The sequence below is a fragment of the Diadema antillarum genome, unplaced genomic scaffold (genome assembly GCF_040938485.1).
Source record: "Diadema antillarum isolate AM-2024a unplaced genomic scaffold, OU_Dant_1.0 seq00000691_RagTag, whole genome shotgun sequence".
In the NCBI taxonomy this organism is placed as follows: domain Eukaryota; kingdom Metazoa; phylum Echinodermata; class Echinoidea; order Diadematoida; family Diadematidae; genus Diadema; species Diadema antillarum.
The window spans coordinates 371,515-386,068 of record NW_027271596.1 but is presented as its reverse complement, the minus strand read 5'-3'; the positions used below and the strand labels follow the sequence as shown (position 1 = coordinate 386,068).

General features: G+C 38.1%; 1 protein-coding gene across 1 annotated transcript; it reads left to right on the top strand.

Annotated features, from left to right (window-relative positions):
* Positions 1-26: 26 nt before the first annotated feature.
* LOC139737382 (exocyst complex component 4-like) lies at positions 27-13,317 on the top strand (the record flags this gene model as incomplete). The annotated part of the gene is given in 11 exon segments (XM_071648058.1): positions 27-48; positions 51-152; positions 1,538-1,750; positions 2,413-2,600; positions 3,962-4,069; positions 4,868-4,957; positions 7,182-7,328; positions 8,177-8,295; positions 9,053-9,148; positions 9,891-10,002; positions 11,126-13,317. Coding segments are annotated over 11 exon segments (1,356 nt in total), but the record flags the coding sequence as incomplete, so codon positions are not given.
* Between the last annotated feature and the right edge of the window lie 1,237 nt (positions 13,318-14,554).

The window sequence follows — 14,554 nt, the reverse complement described above, 5'->3', positions numbered from 1 at the left end:
ATAGAACATCACATAATAATGTTCTTTTTACTCTGCTCATTCCTGTAGGAACCACTGCACCTTGCATAACTTTGTGAGTGACTTCGTTAAGGATATCTTCCTTGGCTATCTACTATCAGACATAGAGGACGATCTTCAAGCTGCTACAAAAGGTAAACAAAATAGAAAAAAAAATGTCATCCCGATATTACGTTCTTTTGTATAAAAGCAAAATTTGGTTTATTCACAAATTTCACAAATTTTTTCTAAAATCTTTGGCCACAGACAGAAGAGAACAGGCAGATATTTATTACTATGATTACATACCAAGGACAGGTCTGAAGAATTCTTTTCTCACAAGAAAAATGAAACTTGGTGATTTTTTGTGTACAAACCAAATAGAGAGCTACTCTACATGTAGATCACACATAGTTGCCAATTTGTCGTACTCTCTATTAAAGCTTTTACAGTACATAAATTGTATTGCATGTCCAATTCCCCCCCCCCCAAAAAAAATAAAATAAAATAATAATAATAATAAATAAATAAAATTTCACTGAACTACTTCTCTGATTTTTCTGTTTTCATACAAAGCAGCATAATATCAGGATGGTATTTATCTTGAAATCAAAGCAGAGTGGGGTAGTATTCTAGATTATTCTCTTGAAAATCCTAGGCTCATTTCCTGCTGGACATACATGTATGTGTCCTTAACCTTTACTGTGCTTCATGTGCCAATTAGTGCTTTGTTTGCACCTAATTGACAAATTGCCCTACATTGCTGGAAGAATTTCATGAATTTGAATAGTGCTTTGTTTGCTGACTGGAACAGTTGTCTGGAAGCCAGTTGTGAATGAATGGAGATTAACTAATCCCCCCTAATCCCTAATGTGTCACCATGGCCTTCTTGTGGACTGAGGCACTTTGCTACATGTGGGTGGGCTTGCTATCTATACCCTGGGTTGTGTTTGAAGGGATTACTAAGTGCTGATGAAGAAGACCGTCAATTTAAGCAAAGTGCCTTGGCATAAGTACAATTATTTTCAGGTTTGAGTTTCTTCAGTTTGTCTCCCTCTACAAATGAAAATTTGTTAAGATCGCAACTGCTGATCTGTAAATTAACAAACAAGTCGGAAATAAGGAACCAGTGGGACTCAAACCTGTCATCTAACCTGTCATCTACTGCTACTGCTGCTGATGACAGGTTCGAGTCCCACTGGTTCCTTTTTTCCGACTTGTTTGTTAATTTACAGATCAGCAGTTGCGATCTTAACAAATTTTCATTTGTAGAGGGAGACAAACTGAAGAAACTCAAACCTGAATCTTCACCCCTCTGAATAATATCTTCCTTTCATTTACAATCATTTTCTTCTGATAAGTGTTTGAATGCCACACTAAGCAGCAGTAAGTTTAAAAAGCATTCTGCCTTTATCAACATTTTTGATAATTTGAATACCAGGTTCATATTTCTAACTGCTCCCTCACTCAAAGGTATCGCACTCATATCAAGTCACAAATTCAAATGACCTATATATCTGTGGTTGACCTTTATACACAGGAAGTGAATCCCTGAAGTCACTGGTGGACATCCAGACCCAGAAGACCCTGGGGGCGCCCTGCCCACTCCTCCAGGCCGTAGTGACCATGGACCGGGCCGTAACCTCACTACGACAACTGACCACTGACCTGCCGTCCTACGCTGACCAGTTCCTAAACATGCTGTGCAACATTCTACAGGATTACAAGGAGACTTGCTTTGCCACCTACCGAGGTGAGATGATCAATAAGAAACAGATTACTATGTATTATTTATGAAATGACTCAAAAATGCCATTTAAGTTTGGGATCATTTGAGTGCTCTGTACATATGCTTTTCTCTATCAAGGACAAATTTTACTTTAAGTGCAAAGTGCACATGCACAGTTGCATTTCTGTTCGATTTTTGCACGGCCATCGCTCATGGTTTCTTTTTTTTTTTTTCTTTTTTGCACATAGCTATATCATATACACAATTGCACTTTCCTCAGAGCTGCTACCATAGCAACAACAAGTCATCATTGCAAACTTTGTATTTGCTGCTGGGTAGTTTGTTCCCAAAGGAGAGGTACGATAGTAAAAGTATCTTTCTCCCCACTTCTTATATTCATGAGTTTCCAATTGATGAAAATGATTGAAATTGTAGTTTATCATTATTTGTAAAAACACATAGATTAATGAAAAAAAAGTAAAACACTTCTCTTGTTACATGTATGACTTTGCCTGATTAGTGAAAAGTAGTAGAAGCATCTTTACTCAACAAGAAAACTTGGATTGTTCCTGTCACAAAGAACCAACAAGATTAACCTCATAACTTATCACTAAAAACACCAGCCTTTACCACATAAAAGTGAGAGAGTATTATAAGTGCACCACTGAATTCTCTTCACTCAACAGGTCTTGTACAGCCTGACTCGGAGGACAAGAGAATCTTCAGTGCATCGTGGGTAAAGGACACGGACATCAACCAATGTCTTCGCTTCCTACCAAACTGGCTGAACCTCCAGGAGGAGAGAAAGGCAGACAAGGATTCCATGGATGCTGTCCCGGAGACCATCGAGGACATCCGAGAGAGGAATGAGAAGGTGATTGCATTTAGGATGGTCATGTTGATGGTGATGACATTTAGGATGGTCGTGTCGATGGTGATGGTATTGAGGAATGTCGTGACGATAGCAGATTTCAGGTGGTGATGATATTGAGGAATGTTGTTTTGATGGTAGATTTCAAATGGTGATGGCATTCAGGATGGCTATGATGATGGCAGATTTTAGATGGTGATGGCATTGAGGATGGTTATGATGATGGTAGACTTCAGATGGCGATGACATTGAGGATGGTCTAGATGGTAGATTTTAGATGGTGACAATATTGACGATGGTCATGATGATGGTAGATTTCAGATGGTGGTGATATTGAGGATGGTCTTGATGGTAGTAAATTTCAAATGGTGATGGCATTCACGATGGCTATGATGATGGCAGATTTTAGATGGTGATGGCATTGAGGATGGTTATGATGATGGTAGACTTCAGATGGCAATGACATTGAGGATGGTCTAGATGGTAGATTTTAGATGGTGACAATATTGACGATGGTCATGATGATGGTAGATTTCAGATGGTGGTGATATTGAGGATGGTCTTGATGGTAGTAAATTTCAAATGGTGATCGCATTCACGATGGCTATGATGATGGCAGATTTTAGATGGTGATGGCATTGAGGATGGTTATGATGATGGTAGACTTCAGATGGCGATGACATTGAGGATGGTCTAGATGGTAGATTTTAGATGGTGATGGCATTGACGATGGTGGTGATGATGGTAGACTTCAGATGGTGATATTGAGGTTGTTCGTTATGATAGAAGATTTAGGATGGTGATGATATTGAGGATGGTGGTCATGATGGTAGATTTCAGATAGTTATAAAATTGATGATGGTTGTGATGATAGTAAATTTCAGGTGGTGATGGCATTGAGGATGGTCTAGATGGTAGATTTTAGATGGTGACGATATTGAGGATGTTCATTATGATAGTAGATTTAGGATGATGATGATGGCATTGAGGATGGCCGTGATGTTGGTAAAAATCAGATGGTGATGCTACTGAGAAGGGTGATGATGATAGTAGATTGTAGATGATGGTGACATTGAGGATAGGTACAATGTTGGTAGATTTCAGATGGTGATAATATTTAGGATGGGCATTATAGTAAATTTTAGGAGCTAAAGTGGGATCTAATGAGAGAATATGTGACCCATGAATGCCCTTCATTTGCGACATACCTGATTTATACTATTATTCTGAACAGAAGAAGAAATAGAGTAAAAACACTGGAAACACTTGTCATTGTTCAACATCTATTGAAGTAGGCAGGAACACAAATGTAGGAGTAAGTTGTTTCTAACTCTCCTGACCTGATGACCTTTTCCCACGCACAGGAATCTGAACTACTTGTCACTAATCTTGGGGATAAGCTGCTGCAGGACCACGAAGTCTTGACAGACTTGGGATCTCTGAGATTGCTGGCTAATCTCCATGAAAGTCTTGTGAGTACAGAATGAGCTGAGAATGCCTGTTGTCATTCAGGACAGTATGTCCGTCAAAGGTCGTGAATATTCAAATGTTGATGAGGTGCAAGTGTATGTGATTTAATTGTTTTTAAGCACTAAATTAATGTGCATTCCAACAAGCTTGATAGCTTTTTGCGGGTTTCCGTCATGTTTCTCTTCTGTCTCTCTCTCTCTGCTCTTTTGCATCTGCAATATCAGCATAATGATGTGTACTGTACACTTTATTTCTTGTATATTTTTGTGAAATGTGTTTTGTGCATGTTATGCATTTTGTGTTACCACAAAGTATTTTTCATTTTTTTAATATATAACTTACTCAAAAATTAATGTACATTTATCCCCAAGTTGAATTATCCTTCGGGTTTATGCCAGGTTCAAGTGTGTACAAGTGTGTCACACACAAACACACTGCTATAGCTTTTGACCATTTGAGCATTGAGAATCTAGGGTTTCTGGGACGAACACTCAACTAGGGCTTTCTATAGCTCAGTCGGTAGAGCACCGGGCTAGCAATCCGGAGGTCTCGGGTTCGAATCCTGATGGAATCCCATTTTCTTTGCTTAATTTTCCACTATTAAAAAAAAAAGGTTCTAATAAAATGCTGTTTCCTGCACATGCTAGTGGTGAACAAAACTTGGTCTTGTACATGTTCATATACAATTTACACATGAGAGTTGTGGCTATCCTAACATGTTTCATGAAATGAGACCCTGGAGTGTCAATCAATCAATCAGTCTGATGGGGAAAGTCTCCTTCTCTTTCTCATCCTTTTAGGAATGGTTTGCCTCAAGGGTGAGAGGTTTTGCTGGCCTCCTCCCAAGCCCAGGATTCAATACCCTCAACGTCCCAGGCACTCCCTTGCTGGTAAGTCAGTGCACTCATTTAACCCTTTATGTTCTGTGAGAGCTGATTAGCACAGGAAGACTCCATAGCACTGTACACACTGTCCAAAGTCCCTGGCACAGAAAGGGTGAAACCTTTGTGTGCTTTGAATACTGATTAGAATAGGAAGCCCCAAAGTATCATACGCAATGGTCAACCCTTCCTGTGTTGTATCACCCATCCACACATCCTGTGCTATATCACCTTGAACCTTGAATGAGTACTCTCCCAAAATGTGAAGACGCTGTCCTGGAGAGGGATGTGCACACAGCCTGTGCTTTGCTTCAGTCACAGATTGACACTAAAATCTTAACAATAAGTGTCAATGAGTGGGGATCATGTAATCTTCTGAATCCATCACAGCACAATGGCCTTCATGTGGGACTGCACATTATTTCAGTAGAGCAAGGATACTAGCATTAATTACACTTTCTGTGTCCAGGCTCTTAAACTTACCTATCCGCCCCCCCTCGACATTTCGCGCTATAATTCTGTAATGTGAGAAGGCCTCATCGCGAGGCTTCTTGACTTTCTTTGTTCAAGTCTTGCGCAACTTTTGAGACCAAATTTGCAACGTCCGTGCATACTTTTGCGAAGCCACGCCCATTTTTGTAACGGAATGTCGCCCCAAAATGGGCACAATTTTGTGATTTTGTGTACATTTCCTATGGAAAACAGTGCTCTGTCATGAAAGTCATAAAAACCTGATTATTTTTACAATTAATCGCTTTCATTGATTAATTTTATGCTAATTATGGTAGAAAAGTGGTCAGTGACAATTTCCAATTAAAAAAAGAGTTGAAAAACAAGGAAATACATAAGAAATTCTGAAAACAGTAAAATACATAAGAATTGAAATGAATTTTGGCAGTTTTGTGATGTACAATTGTTGAATATGCTATTTAACAGATTTACAGATCAAAAATTAGACTCAATGCTTTTAATTAGGCTAATTTGCATAATTAATTAATTAAAATTAGAAATTGATTGTTTCAAAAAATCTTATAACATAATCTTGTAGACTATGACATGAGTCTCAGGCATGCAAAATTTCATCGCGATCGCACCACCGATGGCTGAGATGGTCTTAGCATAGCCAAAAAAGCCCGGCCCTTTTAGGGTTAAGGGTTGAGCTGATTTTTATCCAGGATAATCAAAATATCAAACTTATGGCTTAGTGTATGAACACTAAGTGTTGATATCAACTGTTAAACTGTTCCTTGCAGGAACCTGGTATACCAGCTTCCAAAATGTAGACCAGTGCGTGCATTCGTGGCCTTAATTCATGTTTATATGTGTTTTGCTGCCCAGAAAAATGGCTGTGATGGAAAGATTATGGTTTCTTCTATCTATATCTGTTTATTTCTGTATAAAAAAGTGTGTGTGTGACAGTATTTTTTGCCTTTTCCTCGAGAGGAAAATATTTGGTAGTAGATAGGTTTGATACTGAGTAACACAATGAAAAGTGAGAAGAATGCTTAAAAAATTGAGAAGCTGTTTGGCTGATTTTCTGTAGTGCCCCATCAGTCTTGGACTAAAGGGATAGAAGAGAAAGAAGAGGAGGAAGAAGAAGAAGCTTCCTGAAGTTTTTTCTCTTCAATTGAAAGAAGTCATTTCGTAGGGATAAATGTGACAGAGATGATTACCATTTGACAGCGCAGGGTGCTACATAAGCACTTGCCTGATTGCCCGAGGCAAGTGAAAATCAAGTTCGGACAAGTGTTTTTGAACAATGAGAACAAATGCTTGCCCGAATTGGGCAAGCAAAAAGTTTTGAAGTCCCCTTTTTTTTCTCTTATTCCCCCCAACCTTCCCACAAAGTCAACCATTCAGAAGCTCAAAGATAATGGCTGTTGAAGAAGCCCCAATGCAATGCAATGGCAACACTTGATCGGACCAAGTTTGTTACTCCATTGTGTTTAAGTGCGCAAATCAATGTGTGTTGTTTAAGTGCGCAAATCAATGTGTGCTATTTATTCAAATGATTGTGTTTTATTAAGCCCTTGACTTACACATAATTTTCTATATCATTTCCTTACGTTTTGGACTTTCTTTTTGGGCAAGTAAGATTGATATTCAGGCAAGTGTTTCGCAGCAAATGTCAAAATCTGCTTGCCTGATCGGGCAAGTGGTAAAATAGAGTTGTGTAGCACCCTGCAGCATGAACACAAATCCAAAGATAGTTGCTGCCTTGCACCCCTTGCAGGAAATCCCACCGGTAGACATGAGTCTTCTCCAGTCTCTCATCAGTCTAGCCAGAGAGTTCCAGGACCTGGCTGACACCTGTCTCTTGGTCCTCCATCTAGAAGTGCGACTACACTGTTTCTTCTTCCTCATGCCGGTCACCAAGCATGTGAGTTCCAGCTAGGTGTAACCAAGGTTTTTCTCTGCTCTTCCTGTCATACCACCGATCAGGGTTATGATATATTTCACTGTTTAAGGAATTAATTTGATTTGATTTTTTTTTTTTTTTGCCAGATTGTCCATAGTAATGAGTGAATTCATCTTTCCAACAAAAATTAGTATTCCAGTTTCCATCCAGATTTAAACCGAGCAAACCATTTCCTCCTGACAGCATTTTTTCCATATTTTTTCTTGGAAATAACAGATCAAAATTTCAAAGAATGCTGAGAAGTTCTTCCTATCATTTGTCATTTTACACTATTTGTGAATAGTTTTGAGATTTTCACCAAAAAGAAAATACAAAACTTCACTTTCTTACCATGAATGGGCAAAATAAAGAAGACATTCTTTGTCATGTTTGTAAGTAAACTGATGAAATGGATATTGCTTGATAAGTAGACATTCAGTGAGCAAATCATCCATCATATCTTTCATTTGGATTAAAAAATGAAACTTGATGGCACTTGACATGAATGCCAGTATCTTTGTTTGTTATTATTAGTTTGGAAGTCTTCAGCAAGTTTGTGAATTTATGGTTCATTTTCTTTGTTCATATGATGCAGATCATGTGGGAATGTGTTAGAAGTAAACTGTACGGAATAGATGTATACAATTTCTCTGAAAGCAACTGTCTATAATAGTGTATTGAAACTTCGATGGATCTTTGAGCAGCGCTCAAGTGTCTATTATGAGCTCTGTTCAGCATTTAAGCATGAATGCAGCTGTTGTAGCTGAACTGTAATGAATTCCACATGAAGATAGTTACCTGCTATATCTGATCTTCTTCATATCCCTCAGTCAAGTTTCTTCACCAGTGTAGACAGCGTGGACCCTGACCCCAATGTCATCAAGTTGAGCAAAGACCTCACCAGCTTAGAGGAGGCGCTCCATACTAGTCTACATCCAGCCAAGTTCAAGTGAGTTGCCATGGGTTACCACGAACAGTGGGTGTGATGATGAAGGACTATTTATATGTTATAACAGCTAGAACTTCTTTTGTCTTTTTATGTTGCCCTTCCAGTGTATCAGTAGTGCTCAAAGTGTTTTAAAACATATTATTCGGGTTGTCAGAGTCAGACCCACATGCCTGCAGTACACTCACTCCATTTTCTTGTGAGCATTTCAACTGGACTTGGAGATGGCAACTGTACTTTTTTTTTTTTTTTTTTTTTTTTTTTTGGGGGGGCAGTATTTTACACTGTGTCCCCCCCCCCCCAAAAAAAAGAAAAAAACCAAACAAACAAAAAACAAACAAACAATACTGCACATTTCATGGAAATTACAGCTTTTCCTTTAATGTATTAGGACACTTGTCTACTGCAGAAAAGGTAAAAATATGCTTTTTCCACCAAAAAGATGCCTTTTCGGCCCTCGGAGTACTGCACAGCTGTGTACAAGGTTGGCATCCTTGCAGACTGCCATTTTGTGGTACACAAAAGCTAGATCCAATCACCAAAGCATTTTGTTTCCTACTGGGTCCCTGATAGGCTCTATCAATACTTGTTTTTCGCAGCTTTGCAGAGTGTAGTTGAGGGGCAGAGTTTACTGTGGAAGGAAAGTCACACCTTAACATGAAAGTGGGAAATGTTAGTTTTTAAGGACTTGTTTTCAATCTTATGTGTGTTTCTATTCTGTCAAATCATGATGTGTTTGTCATTTACTCTTCATTTTTAGGTACGTCTTTGAGGGCCTGGGCCATCTTGTATCGTATCTACTCATCAATAGCTCACAGTACATCAAGAGAATCAATGAAAATGGAATCAAGAAAATGTGAGTGACACGACGATATTCTTGTTTAATGTGGTTCCTTGCTTGCCTGCAATACTGTTCATTTCTCTTTTCAACGTTGCTCTTTGATGTAATGAAGACAATGTTGTATGAAGCCATTCTCAATTGTATTTAAGTTAGATCATAATTTGCACTCATGAAAGACTGTGGAGTTGTTTAGTAATGTGCTGTTTTAGCTACTGCCTTTATAATGGGTTGAATTCTAGAATGCAATAGGCTAGTTGGCTGTAGTAGTAGTATCATTCAACTGTTATGGTACCATGCAATCATTAATTTACTGTGATATCATACTATGACATCACAATATAACAACAGTAATTTGATGCAAAGGTTACAACTTTTCATGTAGATTTTGTTTAAAAGCAGGAAACTCAAAGTATTTATATGTAGGTCATTACGTATGACTTGTAACCCAGTAATGTCATCACCTTTTCTAATATATGTATATGTAGTTGTGATTAATTTTTCATTCATGAAAATCCACATAACTTTAAGATCCATGAATATTATATTTTATGTCAAATTAGATGAAACATTGCCCATTCATAGTGCTTAATTTTACTATGTTTATGATGAAAGCCAAGCTGAACAAGACATGGAAGTGCACCTTTGGATTCACAGACTTTCTCTTTTAGTTTATCCTGTGTTTCAGTCACACAGCCGTGTGGTTTTAATGGCTGCTCATCAGATTGTCACTCAGCTTTTGTTTCCTGATTTCCCTCAGGTGCCGGAACATCTTCATCCTCCAGCAGAATCTGACCAACATCACCATGTCGAGGGAGACGGATTTGGACCACGCCCGACAATACTATGAGCTCATGTACAAGAACACAGATGTGAGTGTGCCTACAGAGCATGTCCCTCATACCTGTTTGCAGTGCAATTACCTGATTGTGGTTGATACATAATTTTTTATGAGCTATTATTGATAATCGACAAATAAGGCAACCTTGCGGGACTCATTGATCTTCTGTGTTAGAGTGAATCACATGGAGCTTATTGGAAAATATGATTGCTGGGATGCGATCGATAGTCAGGAAACGTTTTACTTGGCCACTACTGAATGGGAAAGGGGTGTTTCTGGAATAGAAGTGGTATGCATGCGTTCAAAATCATTTGACTTTTTTTTTCTCAAAATATTTAAAGACGACATATAATCCTGGCAAATTGCATCAGCCAAACAAGTTTCTTTGTAGATCCTTTTGATGTATTGCAAGCAAATTTCAAATGGTGGAAGATGAGTTTTGAGCCTTTCAGAGAACAATATTTTGGCTTCAAACACTTGCAACAGCTACCATGGATCATACAATTTTTGTACAGTACTGTGCTAGATAAAGTGGGACCACGGTAAGCACACAAATAAAGAATATAGAGGAGGAACACATCAGCAAAAGAAGACTAGTGTACTGTAAAACATGATATATTCGCGGCATGAAGTTTTCGCGAATTTGAGCCGACGGCCTTTTTTTGTGGCATGAAATTTTCGCGAACTGTCACTGGCATTCAATGCATATAGTGTAGACAAGAACTTTAATCTTGGCACTCGCGAAATTCGCGAAATTAAAATGCAGGCGAAAATTCCTCGTTTTATAGTATGCTTAACCTCAAGCCTAAACATGGGTCCCATTTCAGAAAGTCGGCAATGACTGGAAGTTGTGATACCTGGAGCCTGTTTCATAAAGAGTTGCGATTGATCTTACGCTCGATTTATTGAGCGTAACTTGTTGAATCGAGCGTAAGTTCAATATTGAGCATAAGTCCTGTTTCATAAAGACACTTAACACTTGATTTCTCTTGAAATCAAGCGAAAATTTCAGTAGATTGAGTATTACTTGCGATCAATGGCGAAGTTGTTTATGAAACGTGATTTGCGATTGATTGCAAGTTACCGTCAATCTTCATGAAACAGGCCTCTGGTATATCCAACTCTCATTTTTTTCTCACTTTCTCCCGCTCCAGGATATTCTTAACAGCATAGTTGAGCAGGGAGCAGCCTTCAAGGAGCTTGAGTATCGCAACATCATCAACCTCCTCCAGCGGAGCAGCCCCGCCTACGACCAGAAATCCCTTGGTCAGCGACTCAGAAAGCTTGAAGAGATCATGACGGAAGCCGTCTAGCTTGCGCTTCTTTCGGACAGAGCAAGGAAACAAGCTGTGGTCACACTGGCAAAACTTTGAGAAATTTAACTTTGAGAACACTTCACAAAATTAGCTCTATTATTCACTCTGGCAGCCAAACGTGTTGGAGTTTCAGTTGTTGATAATAGAGCACTCAAAGTTTGGGCCACTGCTGGGCATGCACAACAAAAAAGAAAGTGTGCAGCATTTGAGAGGTGATAATTGTTATGTAAGCAATGCATGCACATAACTCCCAATGAGTACACAATTCAGAGGCTCTACAAACAGGCAGTGGACTGATCACATGACAAACTGTACCATGTTTAAGTTGCATGCTTTCATGATCAGACTGCACAAACTTCCAAAAGATTTGCAAGAGTTCAGGATATTTCCCTACTCTTAGTGGAAAGTTTTGGGGAAGTGTATTCAGACTGGCCAAATTTTAGAACTTAACTTCGAGATGTTTTGCCGGTGTGACTGCAGCTATTACGCTGTGTGTGTATTGCTTCAAGATGGTTATAGCCAAGCACAGTATGCCCAAGGTTTCTTTTGAAAGAGATCAACGATATGGAGTAACAACCTTTTTTTTAATATATATTATGGGATACAACTCACCGGCCAATAAGAAATTTAAGTTCCATACTTTTGTTGAAGTAGCCACGCATCTTGCTAACAATAGACTGGCAGTAATTCTGTAAAACACAAGATACACCTCGTTTGAGTAATGTCCGCATCAAATATTTGAATATCATATCACTCCTCAGTCCCACATAATAGACACTGGGTAATACCTTGAACCACGGTTTGTGTGGTACATTACTCAAGCCCTTCTTTAGAGTACAAGGTTCGATAATGAATTGCAGGCCCATTTGTGGGACACATCTTAATGCTAGCCAGTAATTACAAAGTATCGTAGTTAAGTGGCAAAAAAATAAAAACTCAACTGTTAACCAGTAAATTGAAAAGGTAGGGCCTAATTGCTGTAAGCCTGTCAGCTTCAGTGTATATATCCTGTCTACATGACTTACCTTTTCATTTCTAGTTCCCACAAGAAGTAAATAACAGTATAACTCTTACAGTGAAAACTGTTAGAAGTAATTGAACATTAAGCAGCAATTTCTCCAAGGAGTTCTCTTTTTCTGTTTGTATGTGGCTTTAAAGCTTCTCTTTGCTTTGAATACCATAAGAACTCATCTCTCTTCATAGATTACAAGTTAACGACTGTTTGGTAATAATTGTTAGTATTAGGCTGATCTCAATGCAATAAGCAATGCCAGCTCACTAAGTCACATATTCCTGCTTTTTTTTTTCCAGTAGGTTTATTTTAAAGGTAGGGGATACCTTTTACAGACCTCCCAAAATGCAGCAAAACATTAAATATGAACCTCAGGGGACTTGCTTAGGCCACTGCTTAGAAATTTGGAAGTCAACAGTTATCTAAAATTTGAATGATGCACAAAACTCAACTACTCAGTAGTTCTGTGTGTCAGCCACACTTAAGCCTTTTTGTTGCATTCTTCTGTATTTGTGATCTATAAACACAAATCTAAAAGTACAAGAGCTGATGTAATAACATATAGAGTGTGTGGTAAGAATGTATATAGAAATGTTTGTAAGTGTTGATGAACTTTCTTCACAAAATATACATGATGGACACACATGCAGTACATGGGTCTGCAAAGGTAGCCTAGTAATGTACTGGAATTTACGGTGAGCCCCGAAAACAATTCAATTCAAAATCTAACCGTCAAAAAAATGAACTAAATGTTACCTTCCACTTTCAATACTTTATGGGAGTTTCTAAAATGATATTCTCTTCAACATACCACTGTATTTATACAACTCTTCATTTAAGGTGTGCAAATGGGATTCCCTACCTTTAAGTCACCCAATGTTTGTGTTCTCAGAGCACTTGCTAGAGAGTTGTAGAGATTCAATCTGAAGTATGTTGTGAGCAAAAATAGAGTCCTAGAAATCAAATCAGGTGCTAAAACATCTACCACAATCACAGTCACCTTTTTTAGGCAACTGAAAGAGACATAAAGGATTTCAGACAAAATTTTGAGAATTTGCAAAACATTTTCAGTTCTCTTACCAACCAAACATATATATACATTTTTACAGACCTATGCAGTCTACATTGTGCTAAAGGAATTTGAAAGGTTTTCCCCAAAATTAATATTAGACTGTGGTGAAGTTTTTTAGTGAGATATGTGTCACCACTTTTGCTTCTATGTATGCTTTGGTGTTGCTCTTCATTGTTGTTGTTGTGTTTTTTTGTGTGTTTTGTTTTGTGCTTCCAGGACATTTCAAGGAACTACAGGTGTATGTAATGCCAATGCATATAGACTTGTATCGATTCACAATACTCTTAACATCACTTAACATGTATGTGGCCGTATGAATATCTAAACATGTGCCATATATATCATAATAATGTTATTTAGTCACTAATATGATTAACAAAAGACAATTCAGGGAAACATGCAAGGTATGCTCAGTGAAGGGGAAGGTGCATTTCAGTATACTTTGTTAATCAGAGGACTTTAGCATTGATTGACAGATGACGTCACAGGCAAAATCTTGGTTTGGAAGGTGTGTTTTGTTTTGCTTGTATGTTTTTCTTTTTTTGTGGGCATATTAAATAATCTGAAGAAAAATAGTAGAAATATTATCTCAAGATACATGGCACTATTTAGATATTCATTGGGCACTATTTAGATATTTGTTGGGCACTATTTAGATATTCTTTGGGCCACATATGGGATGATCAAGGTATGATGAGTCAATACAAGTCTACATGCATTTGCACTGCTTACAGGTAGTTCCTATAATGATAGCACCACCTGGAGATAATGATATGATTTGATTTATCCCACATTCTTCTCAAGATGAGGCATTCTTGAAATATCAAAGAATGTGATTATGTTCCTCTCTTGTTGTTGGCTGAAATTCTGACAAAAAATCACAAAGTATGTAATCTGTAGTTCCTCTTTGTTTTAGGAATATTTGAGTGTGAATACCACCATTGCCTCAACAACGCTCATGCATATTCATACCTTATCATCAATGCTTCTCATGCATATGGATGACTCTAATAGTCCAGGTGTCAAGAGGCGAATGCCTTTGCTGTAATCAGATGAGTTACCATGGTAATTTATGACTAAACAATGAGGTGTGATTTATCTTCCTAACTGCTAGCAGCCAGATATAGGCAGATTGTATTAGATATTTTATTTGTGTATTCATTATTTATTGTTTGTTGCGTTC